The sequence below is a fragment of the Pholis gunnellus genome, assembly GCF_910591455.1.
Source record: "Pholis gunnellus genome assembly, chromosome: 16".
NCBI lineage: Eukaryota > Metazoa > Chordata > Actinopteri > Perciformes > Pholidae > Pholis > Pholis gunnellus.
The window spans coordinates 16,566,871-16,585,804 of NC_136543.1; the positions used below are offsets into that span (position 1 = coordinate 16,566,871).

The window sequence follows — 18,934 nt, forward strand, 5'->3', positions numbered from 1 at the left end:
CTCTGGAGGGAACTTTAAAGTTTGAAAAAATAACCCTGGTGATGTCACGGGGATGTCATCACGGTTATCTCACGGCTTGGAAAGTTTAAACGCAAAGCCTGTGTTACAAAGTGGAGGTGTGATAAGATTTTTTCAAAAACATTTTGTTTCTTTCTGTCTCTTTGTCTGCTTTCCGAAAAGGATCTGATTCAAAAGTGATTTACCTGTGTGTACATACGACTTGCATATTACCTCCCAGTTGCAGTCTTGATTGATGTCTGTTACCGGATGTAAATGCACATTTATTTAGAATTTAGAGAACTGTAATTTTAAACAGATCTGATTTAGACTTGATTTAGTCTTTGAAATGGCTGAAAATAAAGAGAAGCGGCCAGCAGAAGAAACAAAGACTTCATAAACATAAAGGATAGTAAGAGTGGAAGCCACAGGGCCTGGAAACAAAAGACCATTAATCCCCAAACATGATGGGTGGTAAATGTAAGTAGATTACAGCAACCAATCTATTAGATTAACCTCATATTAATTTGAATTTAAGGGATGATCTGTAGTTACATCTGTTTGCTGTGACACTCCATGTCATCATCTCTTGTTATTGTCCTTTTAAACCCCTCGCCTTGTGCCATGCTTTCGCACAGCCTGTGCGTAATTCAACGTGCGCGCACTGGATCGCAGGGGGGCGGGGTGGCTCCAAACGGTTTAACCCGGGCACCCAACTGGCGGCATGGGTGACTGAAGAGCGGCAAATCGGACCGGAGGCACACTCTGTCCCCCGTGTGACCCGATAACGCAGAGAAATACAGACTTGAGACCAGACACTTTGCCAATGCGTCACAGCGCGTAATAGTTGCCTATCCGAAGGGAACCGTGAACAGGGGGAGTTTGGCTCCGTGTGGCTTCTCCATATGCAAAGGCTGCAATCCCTAAATACGATGAACCCAGTGAACCCATATGCATGCTCACCGCCCCTTTCCACAACACTGTAGTGTGGAGTGACACGGGGACACGCCACTGACATAAATTCCGGGAACCAAGGGTCAATTATGTGGCTTTCAAATATGCAGGAAAAGAGTTATGCTGTAGACACAGATTAAGGCTAAATATAGTGCAGTTTCTCCACTAAAACCTTCACCATGTGTCAGAAAAATTCTTTCATGTGGCCTACCTTCCATCCGGCTGAACTGTTGCTGTCGCCTTTATCCTTGAAATAAGGAACAAAGCGAACCATCCAGTCATAAATTTGGGACAGGGTGAGTCTCTTGTCCGGGGTGCTCTCGATGGCACGGGTAATGAGGTCTGCATAAGACAGGTTTCCCCACGCGTTTCGCCGGGAGGACTTGGCTTTGCGCAGCTGGCCGGCCACGTCGAGCGCAGCCCCGGACATGCAGGCAGGAGCGGCCACGACCGGTGCTGGGGCGCCGGCTGGGTGCTTGATCTCCGCCGGTGCGCCGCCTTTTCTCTCGGCCCGGCATGCGGGCACGTTGTACTGCTCCACTTTGACCGATGCCAGGGCCAGACCTCGGCTCGCCTCTTCTCCCCCGGGGAAATCCTCCGGACACGGCAGCGGCCAGGTGCACGACCGCGAACGACTGTGAGGCTCAAATTCCGAATCGATATCAACCTGATGCGCATCCATGCCGCCGTTCTTCATCATCATCAGCATGATGATCTCCCGCTGAATAGATGTCAAAATCGGGCAAGGTCACTATCACAAAAAAAAAGCCTGTCAATAACAACAAATTAACGTCCGACAGTTACAATGTCGAAACTGGTCCCTAATGCAAAGGGATAAGAATAAATGTGTATTGTTTCACACACAGAGATGATCAACCAGTATGAAAAAGCCGGCAGCGGTGTGGGGTATTATCATTCTCCTCAGTGCAACAATGTGGCATCACATCAGGACAAATGAAGGTGTATCCGAGGCATCAACAACAGTATCAGTCTCTCTTCCATGTTAATTACACACCAGCGGCTGTGTGGCTGCATGCAGGACCAAGTGACGGTCAAACATCCATTATGAAAGCCAGACACACTTGGAGAATGTCTCTGCGCTCGCTCCGGCTGCAGCAACAGTTGATCCTTTTGACAGATGAGGTCCAGTCCCGGTTGAAAAAAAAAGGAACGCTTATCAAACTCCCCCAAATTAACTGACTTTATAATTGTCTCCAGGATGTGATCCCAGCTCTACTACCGTCTTTCTGCAGATTGTTTGGTGACCGGCTTCAGCTGAAACTCACTGCGAGCGCAATTACTCCCTTAGAAATAGAAACAGGCTCTCATGAATCATTTATATGAAGCCGTGAATTTCCAGACGAGAAAAAAAAAAAGCCCTCATGGATTTGATTAGGAGCATCCTCTGTGTCTCCTCTGCACGCCGCCAGACGCCTCACTTGGTAGAGTAGATATTTCTACCTTTGTCTTTGGCTTTCCGTTCACATGTCACATGGGTGCCGTCTCTCTGCCTATTGCTCTGCCTTTATACTACAAGCTTGTGCGTCTCTGAAGGCTTCACGCCACTTAACTGTAGCCTGGAATAAAGTGGAATAAGTGCTGCTTCCATATAATTGGACGCCGCCTCGATCAAGTCACTCCCTCCAGAACAGGTTTCCAGAGGAGGAGGAGGCTGTGTGTGTGTGAGTGTATGTGTGTGTGTTTGTGTGTGTAAGTGTGTAAGTGTGTAAGTGTGTTTGTGTGTGGTGGGGGTGATATTCCCAACAATACATTTCCAAAGGCAGTCATTTATATACAGACAAATTCAATCACATACATCGTCTTTTTAGCGTATTTTTTTCTTAAGTGACAATTGCCATGAGTTTTATTTCAATTAGTATTATTATTTGTATTAGTAGTAGTAGAAGTAGTGGTAGTGGTAGTATTACTATAATAATTATTAGTGGTAGTAGTAGTAGTGGTAGTAGTAGTAGTGGTAGTAGTATTATTACTATAATAATTAGTAGTAGTAGTAGTAGTAGTAGTATTATGATAATTATTATTAGTAGTAGTATTGCTGTTGTTAATAACAATAATAAAGATAAATGTTAACATTTTATTTAGCAACGGTTACAACGTTTTTTATTTGTCATTGTTCGACAGGGTTGCACAACGAAATTTAGATTGTAGTCCCGATTTGCTACATAGGAATTAGATTTTTTGGCTTTCATTTAATAACACAATTAGTGATAGATTGTCCATCATGTAATATAAGCCTCTTCGAAGAAATTTTTCACTATAATATTTGAAATGCTGACTGCCCTTTTCATTTTTAACTCCTTATGAAGGTTACATATGGTATTTCTATGTAGTTTAGATTAATAAGGCAGCCTACAGCTTCATGGGATAAAACATTGATCTGTACTATTCATAATTTATAAGGACCTTGGTCAATATTTATGTATTTTCTAATGTAATCCATAAGTAAGACACGGTGTACAGTTGCAAAAAACTAAGTAATTAATACTTTCTCTCAGAGCTGTATAGGTTGTAGCCAGGATTTTTCTGACGTCATGGGTCCCAATTCACCCCCACCTCCAGAAATTATTTTATTATTCAGATTTTTCTTTTTTTTGTATTTGATTCATTCAGTTTGATATATTTGTAATTTCTTTAAAGTGTAAATCTAGTTTAAAATCCTTCTTCACACTCAAAAGGGATACAATTCTGGGGTACAAAAGCTGAAGTCTTTATTTGTTTATTTGTTTAATTTGATGTCCTAAAAATTATCAAATTGAACACATTGAGTCAAAAATAGATGATTTAGCCAGCAGTATATTCGTGTTTATAAACAAGAATATTTATATTGGACAATTTGGCAGAAAAGCTTTTTTTGCTTTGTTTAAGGGGGGGGTTACTAATATTAATTGCTAACTCTGTGACAGGACATGAACACACTACGTCCTGCACGGGATGAACAGACTCTTTTGGTACCAGGAACTATTGACACCATTGTTCCTCTATCAAGACATAAGGTTCTTGAGTTCATGGTTCCTGGGTGCCTGAGAAAGTTCCTACAATGGTAGCTACAGCCCTGCCTTTCTCACCAGTCAACGTAATGTGTTTACATTTTCCACCATCAAAATCTTTAACATTAACATCTTTTCTCAACACATTCATCTAAACCCCGCATTACAATAAAATCAAATGGGATTAATTATCCGCTGGGATTCTTCCCGTTTGTGGGGGTCAGAGAAGCAAACTCCCATCTCCCCTCGCTGTCTTTGTCCCACACCATTGCCTTTGGTGGCTCTGAGTCCATAAAGTGGGCTCCATCAATAGCTGCTCTGTGTGTTGTAAGCTCCTCTGGAAACCCCCTACGCTGATAGAGGCTGCCACTCTTTGACAGCCGGTTGTCAGTGACAACCATAACCTCAAATGCACCTAAATGGAATGCTTTCATGAGGACTAAATGGGCCTATCAACATGAAGAGAGCTGGCGATCAGTATGTGTGTGTGTGTGTGTGTTTTCAGTGTGTGTGTGAGCGTGAGAGAGAGAGAGAAGAAGTGGAGAGAGATGCTGTAAATGGGAACAAACAGACCGAAAATTAAAAACACATGGCTCTGCGGTTTTCGAGAGGAGATTTTTTATGTGCCGCAGAGAAGTTGTAACAGGAATGTGGTGTGACTCCTATCATATGGAATGAAAACACTGAGGCCGTGCCAGCAGGGTGGATATAGCGTGTTCAGCTGTGGCTTACAGCAAAGTCCTCGTCATCACGGCTAGGTGATGTACCGCCGCAGCGTAAACATGAGGAACATGAGTCACACGGTTGGACACGACACGAGGCAGACAGAGAATTACATGTTTTCACACACGGGGGGGGGAGTGGATTTGTCAAAGACTCCGTGGCCATTTGTGCAACATAAGAAGTGAGCCTTAACATTCAGCTCTTCCGAGAAACATATTTTTTCATCAGTCTTTCATTTCCAGCTATTATTTGTCAGATTAACTGATTCTGCCAACTGGATTTCCTGTGAGATTCATGTTTATCCGTTGTCCCTCTGTTTTCTCTGCATCAGATATTGATGATATGCATATTGACCGTCGCTGCCACCTCCCTCAAGCTGCCTCTACCCATTGATCTCTGATGCCCAACTTAAGGGATGTAGTGAAAGGTAAACAACCTACCACACCAAAATTCTGTTTAGGATGGCATAAATCTGTCTGAACCGTCCAATATTTTGGGAAATATGCTTGGCATTAAACCTAAAGTCAAATGAGTGTGGAGAAATACTGTAGCTCCAGGCCGTGTCAGCCTAGTTTAGCACATATATCGCGGGTAAAAGTCGTAGTGACGAGCCCACAGAGAATTATCGCCCGACTTTGCAGTTCCCCTCTGCTCTACGAAGAGTTTCATCATATTTTAGCTCACTGTTTTCAGTGTCACCTCTCTTCTAACCTTCTTTCAAGCTGCAGGCACCTGTTTTAAGTAAAAGAAAAACCTCAAAAAAACTGCACACCAACTGACTATCACCAAACGGTAAGCAGACAGAGGTACCGTCAGGTGGCCAGAAACACGTCTCCAAATAGATGTTGCTCCACGTCTGTGAGATTCTTAAATATTCTTAAACAACAACTTTATAAGGCGATTCTATGTCATAGTTGTGTTTATAGCCAACGCAAATTCTAACCCTGCTTCACTGTCCCCAAGTGGCCCAAAAAAATCAATTACTGTAATGCAGCTTTAACCTTAGAGGTGGTCGATCAGTAAATCTTTATGTGGGTTGTTTTGCAAGGCACTGGCATGACCTACTTTGTCATTTAGGTATGGAGACTTGTTGTGAAACGCATCAACCACATGTCTGGTTTCTACATTGCTATTTCGACATTGCATGAGAAGGGAAGCTTTGGAAGGCATATTTTTTATACTTTTTGACAGAGTTAGCTGTGTCTCCCCCCCCCCCCTGCTTATGGTTGTTGTGCTGATTGACGTTAGGCTAAACACATCCCAGACCAGTACAAGACACATATGAATTACATTGATCTTTAACACGACAAAGAAGTGTATGGTATCAACTGGTTTTGGAAATTCATGGAAGCGGCATGGTTAAGTGTCCAATTTGTGAAAGTTGCTGAATATAAAAAAGCGGTTCATAATGGGAAAAAGTTCAATCTTTTCAGAGAAACTAATTGATTTTTTCTTTTGTCTTGACAGTTGTTAGCATTAGGCTGATCACCAACTGGGCTCAGGGTTCACCCTTCACTATTCCACAGACCCGTACACCTAATTGCCTCTTCTCCACGGGTCTTCCTCCTTAATTTTCATGCCTTACCCAGTGACTCAGTCAACCTGCAGGATTATTGATGTGTTTACTGTTGGAGGGGGATACCACTCCCAGCCTTGGGAAACCCTGAGGCTTTCAACTGTTGAGTAACACTGACTGCTGCCACCGCCTCCAATCAGGAAAGTTGGGATGTTGCTCTTCTCTGCTCATAATGAGGCAAAACGGAAGGGAAGAGATGGTGGCACCCTGAGTTTTTGACTCACCTGTTTCACTTCATTTAATCATGAAGCTCAATTTCAACCATGGCCCGTGGATGTCTTCATGCCAACCCAACACAAAGGAAATAAATCTGTCAAGACCTCGCAGCTCCCTCAAGGTGCTAGAACCAAATCCATCTTTCAGAGAAAATTTGGTTTGTTAAAACTTGGGTCTAACTTTTGTAGTTTTGGCCATTAATCGTATTGTCTGTTCGCTTGTTTCTTAACCCATCTGACTTTTCAGCAATGTTACCCTGCTTCCAATTCTCAGCAATTACTTTGGTCAGCAGTGTTATCATCGATGGAAATCATAACCAAAACTAAGAATACCAGACACAAGATTTGACAAAACAAGAGTGAACGTCTTTGCAGCCAGTTGCCTATTTACATACCAAGCAGACACAGAACAGCACTAAGTTTGTGTTGTGTTTCTGGACAACATTCCAGACAACTCTTCTTTTAGCTGTTTTGTGTTGGTCTCCACAAACTACTGAGAAAAACACCTGGCTCATTAGCTGCTAAACTATGTTCACAGCTAGTCGCCAACTTTGTCTGCCTGCTGTTTACGCTACAGTACAGATACTGTGTTGTATAGTGGGTTGAGGCAGTCTTTGCTAAATAACAGGTGCTGGAAACGAGGTTAACGAGAACGCAAGAACAAACCAAAAGTTAAAAAGTCACGGGCCATAAAACCAAAACAATGAACTAAAAGATGCTAAAGCTCCGTGGACCTGTGAGGAACTGCAAAGTTGGGTGATACATTTCAGTGGCTTTATGACTGAGTGAGCCCTTTCTTATTACACACTGTCATTTGATCCATTGTTAATATAAAAATACTGATCAGTGCAGCTTTAAGTCTTAAGAATTTTAGCTGCAAGCTCTAATGAGCCCTGACAGAGGCTAATACAGCTAAAACATGTTGCCTTTTACATTTCGAAGACTACAGCAACTCAAGTCATTAGTTAGCATGTGTTCAACCAAAGAACAAGAACTAATGACTGAAATCCCCCACTGTGGTGCTTTTTAAAATGAAAACCTGCATTGTGTTTGTCCATTTTGGCCACTAGTTGGGAATATTTGGGTTAGGCTAAACACTAGCTTTGGGCTAGTCTATTACAGTACTCAACTTTGTTTTCAATGTTCAGCCTTAAACAACCTCGCCTCTTTTTTTCTTTCTCTCCATCAGTCCATAATCCCTCCCTCCAGCCCTCCCTTTTCTTTACAACCAACCCCAGTTACATAAGACGGAAGAAAGTGTTGTTTTCCAGCGGGACTCACTGCTGTGTGCGGAAACTGTGGGAGCAGAGGGTTGGGCATCTCAGCCCTTACACTGCCAATGGCCATCCCAGGAATGCATCCTCTCTGTGGGTCTGGGCCGCAGCCAACCATGTGGCCTACCAATGTCACCGAGGCACTTAGGCAAAAAAGAGACTGTTTTCTATTTTCCCCCAAAAACAAAAGGCTACATTTTGCTCCCATATTGGCTGTACATGTTGAGGTTGTCTAATACTGCACGCGTGTCTTCTTTCTTCTGCTTTTTGTATAGGTAGAAACCACGACATTGTGTCACAGCCCTTTGATGAATACAAATACAGTTTTAGTAATATTTAAAGAATCCCCCTCAAGCGAGGTTCAATGGTGAAAGGGTTCAAGCAGACGCAGTGACAGACTTCTCTCTGGTGTACCTGACATAAAGAGGTTTAGCTAACACTACCCGACACCTACAGTTAATCCTATTTCAAATTGCACTCTCAACCATGAAATCCACTCACAAGAGGAAAAAATACACAGTGATGCAGTGCAGAGGTGTTACAAAGATAATCTTTCCCCTGCCACTTTTCCCCCACTGGCTTTAAAGCAACAAAAGCCAGCAGGTACAATTAAGGCACGGGTAGGTTCTTCTGAGCAAAAAGGGAGAAAGGTTGGGTTTTTGTGAAATCAGGAATAAAAAGGGGAATGGCATCACACTGTGTCAGCGGGCGGTACCAGACATATGGCAGACATTGGGGATAACCAATGGTTGATTTGACCCAGTCCTATAAAGCTTCCTGATGGTGGTTGCAAAAAGTTAATCACATGAACTCTTCCAGGCCTTGCGGTCTGCTCACCGAGCACTGATCCCAGAACTCAGGCATGGGTCTGTCCAACCGTCACAAGTGAGGGTTCACAGAGAGGAGCAACGCGAACAGAACTGGGCTTCTATCGACATGTCCTCCAACGCAAACGACACATGAGGACCTTGGAAATGGAAGTCAAGAAAACAACCTCACCATTTAGTAGCTGTTCTGGTCTGATCCTCGTTAACAGATGGAGCTTGCCCAGTTTTTATGGAGTTGTGGTTGTCCAAATTTAGATTTTTCGGAGCACATTAACGACCTTGTTGTCCGTGTAGGTTCAAAACCTAATTGAAAGTACATTCTCAACATATCCTCGAACAATGATTCATATGATGTTTTAGGAAAAGTGATTTTGTTATTTTTCCGTGTGTTTTCCTGTAACTGTCCGGCAACACGAGGAATCGCTGTGCCTGCACAAGCCCCAGCAGTGTTGAGGCAACAAAACTACTTGGTTAGGTTTAGGTAAAGAGTGTGGTTTGGGTTGAAATAACTACGGAAGTAGCGTTATTATTAAGTGTTAGTAAGGGTTATAAGTACGTAAGTTATGTGACAAATGAATCATCATTGACTTCTGGTTTAACACGGAGGTGGTGGTACAGCGGTCTCCTGGGTGAAATTGCGTTATTATTAGACCCAACTGACCTCTGATGATGTCAAAGGGATGTCATCAAGGTTATGTGTGCTTGATCTTCATACTATTAGCAAAGTTCTTGTTTGAAAGAAATTGGGCATTTATGAAGTTGCATTATGGGAAATGTAGGATCCAGAATTTTGGGGGGGAATGACATAGGGAGGAAAAGGCAAGATATCTCTGCCTCTGTTGCTTCCATTTGAACAAATCTTTTTTAAATATGTCTCTTGTAAGTAGTCCGATTTAAGGGAAATGTAATACTAAATCTCTTCTTAAGTACCCCTTTAAAAGGTGTGGTTCAATTCAGGCAAGTGATAATAAATCATTAAGGTTAGGGAAGGATTGTGGCGGTGGTTAAAACGCTGGCATTTTGTTAGATGATGGGATGCAAACTGTGGCCTCTTATTTCTGTCTCTTGGTTTAGAAGAAAGATACCTGTGAACTAAAGTATTTTCAGGTCAAGAAACTACATTTACTGTTTCTTCTTGATTATTCATGGCAAGGTTGCAAAAAGCCATCAAAAAGGCGCCAGTTGTACAGTGTCCAGTGCTGGTGCAATTGTTTTTTCACGCATAACTTCGAGACTTCTTTGAACAACTTGGGATTGGCGAGGATTGCAGCCAGTGAGGGGTCCGCGGGTTGACAGGAGGCCGTAAAGAAAGGCAGCAGACAGTGCGGGAGGCCGGCTGTGACAGAGGATGGCAGGGTGGGTGTCACCAGGTACGATTCCCCCTGTCTCGCTGTATCTCAGGAGTTTCGCCTGGCTGATCAGGGACGACAGGGCCGCTGCTCCCAACCTTCAGTCAGCTGTCACACGAGGTCACCGCAGAAGACAAAGTATGCGAGTCACACACTGTACAGGCCAGACACACGTCGGCTACATGCGTCGGCATTCACTAGCATGTGCTTGTGCTGCATGTGAAGTGTGACCCCCCCCCCCCCCCCCCCCCCCCCCCCCTTCCCCCCCCTCATTTGGTTCAGCTCGAGAACAGGTTGGGATGGGCAGAGAGGAAATGATGTGGTGCTGAATTTAATTCCTCTATAATTTCTATTATCTTGGCCGTCACGGGCTAACACTGGGGAGTGAAAATGGAGGAATAAAAAACACAACAACTTGGATTAGAGAGAAAAAAATGAGCGAGTTCAGAGGGTCGTATATCATTAAGCAATTGAGAAAGTTAATTAGGCAGCTCTGATAATTATTGCCATGGCAACCTGAGCGCACTCATGCAGATTTGATTAACGAGGTGCCATTTATCTGTGCTGGCGAGACAGCAGGGCCTGCACAGAGCTTGAGAGACACCTAAAGGTGGAAGCTATGTAATGTGTGCTTTATTCACAGCCACAATGTACGCTTACGTTCCATTTAATGCACCCAAACTACAGATCGGAGCCTCATCTGGAGGAAAGACAATATATGTGGCACAGTTTATTGCATCACTTATGGGGATATCTGAAGTGAAACAAAGCTTTAATTTTCTATTTTCCCCTCATTGTCTCAAACTGACGCCATGTTTGAAAAATGAGACTGTTGAGAGTGTTTCTCACTAAAATGAATGGCATGTCTATATCCATAAGAGACTGCCAATGGCATGGTATTGGCGATGGTAATGTGATTTACAACTACAGGAGTGTGGAGTGAATGAGACATAAGGGGTGTTTGTGGATTCCAGTACGCATGTTGCCCTCTGGTGGAAAAACAACATCATTTTAAGCTTGCGTGCCTTTTTGCTGAAGGGTGTCTGGAGCCTTGTTTAGCAGCAGGCAGCGCGTTGTCAGGCACAGAGACACTTCATTATGTGGTGGGGACAATTATTAATGGCTGTTAAGAGAGCACAGCACAGCGGTAATGTGAAAAATAAAGCGCTAAATAAAAGAAAACCATACTGCATTTGAGAAGACAAGCTGAGCCATTTCAAACGCAATACCTGTCACCAATCAGGACTCGATTCAAAAAGGAAGAACAGATAGGTGCTCAAAATCTTCAGAGAATATTTTCATCAACACGGGGAGAAAATGACACATTTAGCATGTGCTAGAGACATGCTATCAAAATCAGTTTGCAGGGAAAAAATCACTTAATTAGCACTCTCAAGGTTTTTTTTTAACCATGGATAGGACCGTTAGCAGCATGCAGACACAAGTGAATACATGAAAGTGAAGTAAGCTCAGTGGGAGATTTCTCCAGGGACCCTCTAATCCTCCTCCACATCATTTCACACACAGCCAAGTGAGAGGTATGGATTATAGTTATTATACAAATATCAAGCACAGAGGAATTCTAATAACAGTCATATCAATTAAAGCCCTTTCACTCCAAGTGTTTCATAAATATCTGACAATGGCACTTGCTTAGAAAGCCACATTCTGGTATAAAAATAGAGAAGGAGAGAAAAAAGAACATTGATTTTACTGTCACAAATACGGGTTTCTTTATTGAGCTCCTTTGAAGTCAATCCTCACCCGCAGTTCGTAGCCTTGTCACAGTCTATTACAGGTATGTCTACTACTCCTTTCCCGGCTTGTGACATTTTATTCTTATTTTCATGAGTAAATAAGCTGCTGGACAAATATTATTCACACAAAGAGGAATTCATGCAGACGGTGGTGCGGAAAAATGTGCTCCTGCAAAAAGTTGCAATTCCATGCAGCCAAAGCTGATCTATAGCGGCTAGTACAGTGTGTACCGCTGTACATCCATAAAACAAACTGCAGTAAGATATCAGTTTAAGATTCAAAAGTGTAATAAGTATTTAGATATATATTTTCCTCTTTTGCTCGATCATCACAGTAACAGTATTTGTTTGCACTCTCCAGGAGAGGGCTGAATCTCAATGCATCCAAAAAATGCATGAAAAGTATGTCCATATGTCTCTAATATCAGCCAGGTAAGAAAAGGTCAAATTTGGTATTGTTAAAAATAAATATTAAAGCTGCAATATTAAACAATGGCATAAATGACCCTGAGTAATATCAAGTGGGTTGCCCATAATCTCACAGAGAATAATCACCCAACTCCACACTTCTACGAAGCGTTTTAGCCTTTTCAGCCCACAAACTCTGCTCTCATCAACCTCATCTAACGCAACAATCCAGCATCTCTGAGTTAGTGAAAACCAAAACAGAGCTAAAGGTGAACATTGGACTCAACTTTGTCAGGTGGCCAGAAATGCCAAACCAAATGAAAACAGGATTGATGACTTCCCTCTTCATCGCTGAAGACACACAGGAGCTCCTCTGGATGTCCAGGTTGGCTCGGTCAGAGTCAGACCGTCTTATTCCACATGTATTGGAGGAATATATGAGCCAGAGAGGTATGAGATAATATTCAGGTTGTCCTACAAGCCTGGATTCACATTTGGATCTGTAAAACCAAACTGTTCATTCTTATTTGTTGGACTTTGGATTTTGTTTTCTGGATCTGCCTCCCTCTGTCTCAAATGAAAATCAGCACAAAGCTATGAATTATTAATACCTCTACAGCTGTCAATCACCTGCTTTGTCAGATCCCAAGAAACGCATTTTTTCTTTTGCAAATGCGTCTGGAGTTTGAAGCTGCTCACATTCAGGAGTTTTGGCTTTCTTTCAGTCCAGACTTCTTTTTTGAAAACACCCTGCTGAGAACCAACAGCAGCAAACAAAGACGTCTATCTGGCTCGTCAGGCAATCCCAGCAGGCCATTCAGCTCTTCATGCCTGCCTTCAGCTCCCCCGGTGCGGCGCTGCTTTGGGTCTGGGGTTTTTCCCTGAGAATGTAGACGCCCTGAACAACATGGTGGAGTTTAACCTGCTGGGGCTTCTGGGGTTTCAGGCGTATTCATCCCAGGAAAGCCCTGTGTGCTGCAAAAAGACACACCAGGGCCTAAGACCATTTTCATTCATGTCTTTATTATGAGTGGACAATAGGGAGCGATTGAGAAGAGATGACAGTAAAACATATGCCAACATGATTATATCGGGGATACCAGCGCCAGCAGAAAGAGGACTCAATATTAGTACGATTCAACACAGAGTAAAATATAAAATATTTTCTAAATAATAGGGATCAGAGGAACAGTCCAAAAAAACAGCAAGGGTTCCCAAACACTAAGGGAAGGTAAGAGTCCGAAAATCTGAAGAATGATCTCAACAACACAAGGAAAACCACACAGCTTACGGCTGAACCGCTCACTGAAACAGAAAAGATAAACGGGATCACGCAGACTAAATGCACAATGAAAGGAGGGTGATAACGAGGGGCAGGTGACAGCGGGGCTAATGAAGGACAGGTGAAAACAATCAGGGCGGGGCAGACCATCACACAGGCAGGAAACACGCAAGGATGGGAAGTGAAGTATCTGGAAACGAGAGACAGAATAAAAGAGAGGAGAGCGGGACATGACAGATTGTGTCTACTTCATTTTGTTTGTTTTTTAGTGGTGTGCAAAAGCCTCTGAAATTGACCGTAATGCACATATTCTGTGACAAGAGAAATTACTTGCAGAAACTTACATTTCAAACTATGGGATAATTTAACTTTTAGAGTTAAAGTTATACAGGTAAACATTACATTTTAGGAGCAGCTCACAATTTTCTGCCATCTACGGCCACAACCTGAACGAGAAATCTTTCTGTTTTAACGATAATACTCTTTAATGTTCAAAATGAGTATTTTCTCAAATAACGTACCGAGCGTGTCTTAGTTAGTGCTTAGTCGCTTAGTCGTTGCAGACACAGCTGATGGAGATCTGCACTCTACTGAGTGCTTTTCTGGGTCTTTATATGGTTTGATATTTCATGAAAAACTGTAAATTAAGTATGCTGTAGACTGATACTCCTGATGGTTTACTTTGGCCCTAGAATGCCCTCGGCACACGTTCTGCCTCGGTAAGCTCAGGTTGCTCGGTTCACGGCTGAGGTCAGCTGGGTGTTTGATGAACAGGAGATAATTGAGCTCACCTCCACCGTCTTAGCTCCTTTCATCACATCCAGGTGAAGTCCTGGAGGAGCTTCCCCTGCCCTGGTTATTCAGTTGTTTCCACATTGTTTGACAAATTACGAACAAATTCATCTGGAACTCTGACAAGACGTGAATTTTTCTGACAACTTGCTGGCTGTTGAATTACAAAACAAAAAGTGAAAGAAATGGTTGTTTAAAGAATTAGACTTTCTTACTGCAGCAACCGTTGCATGAAGCGGTCGTGGATCTGAGATGGTTGGCTTTGAGAGGAAAAGAAATTGGTTGTCACAGTATCCCAATTCCAACACTAAAAAAAGTGTGAAGAGAGGGGGTTTCAGATGCTGTTCAACCCATAGGCTTGTTTATATATTTATATATTTAGTATTAATAGCATAGACTTGAAATGAAGTTGTTTCAATGTATTAAAAAAAGAATGCAGCTTAGCGTGCTACATTTCTCTGGGGAGTCTTCAGTGGAGTGAAGCTTCATTTAATGCAGAGTAACTGGTAGCTTAGCTCACTACACTTTCCAAACAACTTGACCAACACCAGCATACTGATGTCTTTATAATGCTAGTGGAACAAACAAAAAAAGAGATGCACTCTTTACTGGCGGATTGGAAAATAAATTGTATCTGCAAACAAATGACAAACGGCTTCTCTACAGGGAGGTCAGACGTCAGTGTCAGCTACAGAATCATGGCTGTCTGGCTGGACTTGTTCAGCTCAGGAAACCAGACCTTGCTGGGATGAATAGTCAGTTTCCCTTTCATAGAATAATTATAATTACTTCCAGTAAATCAGTTCACACACCCACACACACACAACAAGCCACGCCTATGATGACCACACAGCTGTGAGTGTGACTGCTTGGTGTGGACCATAAAGTAGCTTTGTGTCTCACATTTAGATTAAAAAGGAAAATGTCATTTCTACAATACATGACCTGTTATCCAAATTAATTAGAATTTTCTTTAAAATATCATAAATCTTTGGGACTGGGTGTAGCCCAGAGACTGTGGTGTACTGGCAGCCGTACCGCCTACAATGCTGCAAAACCTGATCAGACAATTACTAATTTCGCATACCTGTTATTGTAACTTCTCTGTTGTGGAAATGTAATGACAAGCAGTGCCGATATCACTTGAAGCAGTATTAAGGAAGGTCTGGCAATGCCCTCTAAGACATTTACGGACACCATAAATCGCATTAGTCTTCCTATAATTCATCTCCACAAGTTTTAATCTTTTCCAACAGTGGTAAACCTGACTGCCATAACTGATATAATGGGTTACTGTTAGAACTCTATGTCCCTAATTCTGCTTACAGCTCATTTCCATGACCTATATTAGCTCAGTTTTCTCAATCCAGGTCTCCAGGGGAACCCGTGTGAGTTGCATAAACAGCTCGTATTAAGAGAATAAGCCATTGTTAGGAAAACTCCATAAACAAACCGAGTTCCAGACTCTTAAAAACGTTGACAGTCTGCGAGTGTCCTGTCAACAGTAACGCTTGCATTGAATCACCACTCCTATAGGACAGGAAGTTATCATGTGATGGACGACACCCAAAAAATATTTAATGGGATTTCGTTTGCTCCCCGTTGGGAAAATGATCCCATTAACAAAGCAGCAGCTGAATTGAAATGAGGTGAAAACTGAACACTGGACTCACCAAAACGTGTCATTTTGGTGTTACCTCGATGAAGAGCAGCATTGAATATGTGAATTATGTAAATGATAGAATTTAAACTTCAAGTTGGAGGTCCACTAAACACATTGTATTTGGTGGGGAGTCACTTGTAGAGTAAGTAAAGTTGTTATAGATAAAATAAAATGTGGATTTCTGAGGCGGATTCGCTTCCCTTAAGTAAAATAAAAAGTCCCAAACCCGCAATTGTAGGTAACACGCTTTGGTGTCGTGTAGCGTGTTATGGATATATTGATAGCGTGATATAGTATCTTCTCGATAAGGTTCGGAATGTTTTGACAGTAAATAATGTGTTCGTCTTACAAGTCGTTGCAACATGCGTGTCGTCGTTTGCTTTGCTGCCAACTTCGCCCACTTGTTTTCTACCTTAAATTCTGGGAAACTGAGGACCACAAGGAGACATGAAGACTGTAGCTCTTAAAAAGGAAAGCATCCTAAATAAAAAGGGGCACAAGACTCATTTTTATCTTCATTATTTATATACAGCATCAAAATGCAGGGTACCCACAGATTCAGAACACAAATAACTTAAGAAGTAAACATATATACAGTATATTGGTCAAACATAAGAAGCCTGAGCAATACATCACTACATACAGGCAATAAATGATACACTATAAACCCTGTAACAGTTCTCTAATCTGTCCTACTGTTTAAATATACAGAGTTAAACATCTTCAGACCAAGACAGACAAAGCCATCTGCTACACGACGTCATAACAAAATCTAACCAAAAAAAAATCAATGTTCATGTCGACATAAAAATGTGGGTAGCGTGTACGTCCTGATCGGCTGCAATCCAGGACGACGGTGCCTTTGATGTTTGTCAAGCTTCCCGCTAGTGTTCTGTGGACTTGAAATGATTCTCATCGATGGTACAGAAGACGTAACCGTTATTTATCAGCGAGTTCAAGGACGATCTGTACAGAAAAGAGAGACGGGTCGCAGATTTAAGCATTTCATTCTACGTCCTTGTTTGTCAATCATCCATCATCACCCAACGATTTGCAGCCCAAGTTAAACGTTCATCCAGCACAAAGAGGTACGAGGTCAAGATGTACCTGATGTCTTTCACACTGAGGTGGTCCAGCTGTGTCAGCAGTTCACGGAAACTGACGCCAACGTCGCAGAAAGACAACTTCCTGACTACGGTCAACACCTTGTGAAGGGAATCAAGCAATTACTCTCCAACCCTGCAGCGCTGTCATGGCATTTCACTTAATGCATGAAAGGTTTCATTCTTCATCTTTGTCAACAGCAATGTGACTTTGCAGAGACAACGTCATGGTTACTTAGGACGGCCTCACTGTGTACTGTGTCTTCATCATGGACCAACAGTGAGGACATTTCCTGGAAAGACACTTCCGATTCTTCCAAATGCAGTTAAATAATACTTTGTAGTTATTTGTAGTATTGCAATCATTTGTAAATAATATGGTATCCAATGCAACGGGATCATTTACAGTAAGCTCCATAAAAAGGAAAATCCATTCACCTCACTAGACCATGAGTAACTGATTGGTTTGTCACGGAGACAGTAATAGGCTGCTGTAATTCACTGCTGATGGAAAACAAGACACCCAACAACAAATTAACTAGATATTTTTCATGACCATGACATATTTTCTTGTTATTGCTACATGCGAAACAATCTTTACAAAAAACCTGTTGTAGCAATATTCACTTCATCTTGTTATATCATTATAATTTGGACTGGGACACGTGATGGTCGAGCACACGGCATTGTGTGAGACATTGTACACATCTCATTAGCTACTGTTAACCTAGATCACGTAACAGGGGGTTATTGTTTGTCTTTTTTAAACTCGGGAACAATAATTAGAATAGTCGTGTGTGTGTGTGTGTGTGTCATGGCTTAACTCCATTCACTGTCCGAGCACATGCAGTCCTCTGCTAGCTGTGTCTTTTATACTGGAGGGGAGAGGTGCGACACCCATCAACTATTTCAACCTTGCATATTTCCCATAAATGTCCCCATTGCTAACTTTGCACTCTCAACCTCCATTGTACAGATTCGGGGAAATGAGGAGTTGCACTAAACAACATACATCAGAGTGAACTGACACTTTAAACCCACTCACCCGACTCTGGAGGGTGGACAAACCATTCGGTAAGATGTCTTTAAAATCACCACTTTGCTTGAGGACTCTTCCAGACAGCGGGGCAGCAGTGGTATTCATATTCACATCAAATTCCTGAATAAAAAAACATACCAAATGGAGAAAAATTCCAAATAAGTGTTTTTGCAGTGTTACAAGTGTTGAGGGGACAGAGAATGAAATCAGGCCAGCTGAGGCCATTTACAAAATACCTTTATCAACTCTTTAACTAAAGTATGGAGTACATGAAAATGTCAAATCTGGGTTTCAGTGTTGAATGTTTGTATCTCACAGTCTGAATTCTGCTCAATAAATAAAGTTTTGATTACATTTGCTGGTCAAAAGCTTCCACAAGCGTGTGTACCTTTCCAAAAAGCTGCATATGGGCATGCACCACTTCCAACATGTGGGATGTGATCTCATTCAGGTCCTCGATACATCGGCTATTCAATGCCAGCAAAGACCTTTGACCCTGGCGCAACAATAACAAATAAAAGAAATACATCACAGATATTGTCCCAAAATCAATGCTCACATCCTTTTAAAGCCCATCATCTATAAAAAAAAGAAAATGTTGTTTGCTTTGCTTACATTGAAACTGCGTAGACTTCCAGTAACCTTGACATATGTTCCAGGAGAGGTAAATTTCATCAGAGTGCCGTCCTGTGAAAAAAAAAGAGTTTGAAACGCATCATTTATCAAAACAGTGCGGATTGTTTTCTAGATGTAGTCGTGAAGAGATCCTGTTAATGCTACTGGCCTCTGCGTTAACCCACTGCTTCACGTTTAAAGGTGGACCGGTCATGTCATCCACAGAGAACTTGATGTTCTTCACAAAGCGAGCCAAGCCTCCGATGATGCCAACGACAGACACCTGCAGCGAGAGGAAGCACAAGCAGTTATCCTCAGACCAAACTCCATTCAAGAATGTGGCAATTTGGGA

At 42.2% G+C, this 18,934-nt stretch overlaps 1 protein-coding gene across 1 annotated transcript in view; it reads right to left on the minus strand.

Moving 5' to 3' along the window:
- Positions 1-1,660, minus strand: part of foxo6b (forkhead box O6 b) — a gene marked incomplete at both ends in the record, with an annotated part of 35,167 nt that extends 33,507 nt beyond the window's left edge. Inside the window, one exon of the mRNA XM_079175900.1 lies at positions 1,163-1,660. Within this exon, the coding sequence (XP_079032026.1) occupies positions 1,163-1,660 (498 nt within the window). The remainder of the gene's footprint in view (positions 1-1,162) is intronic.
- Positions 1,661-18,934: the final 17,274 nt, after the last annotated feature.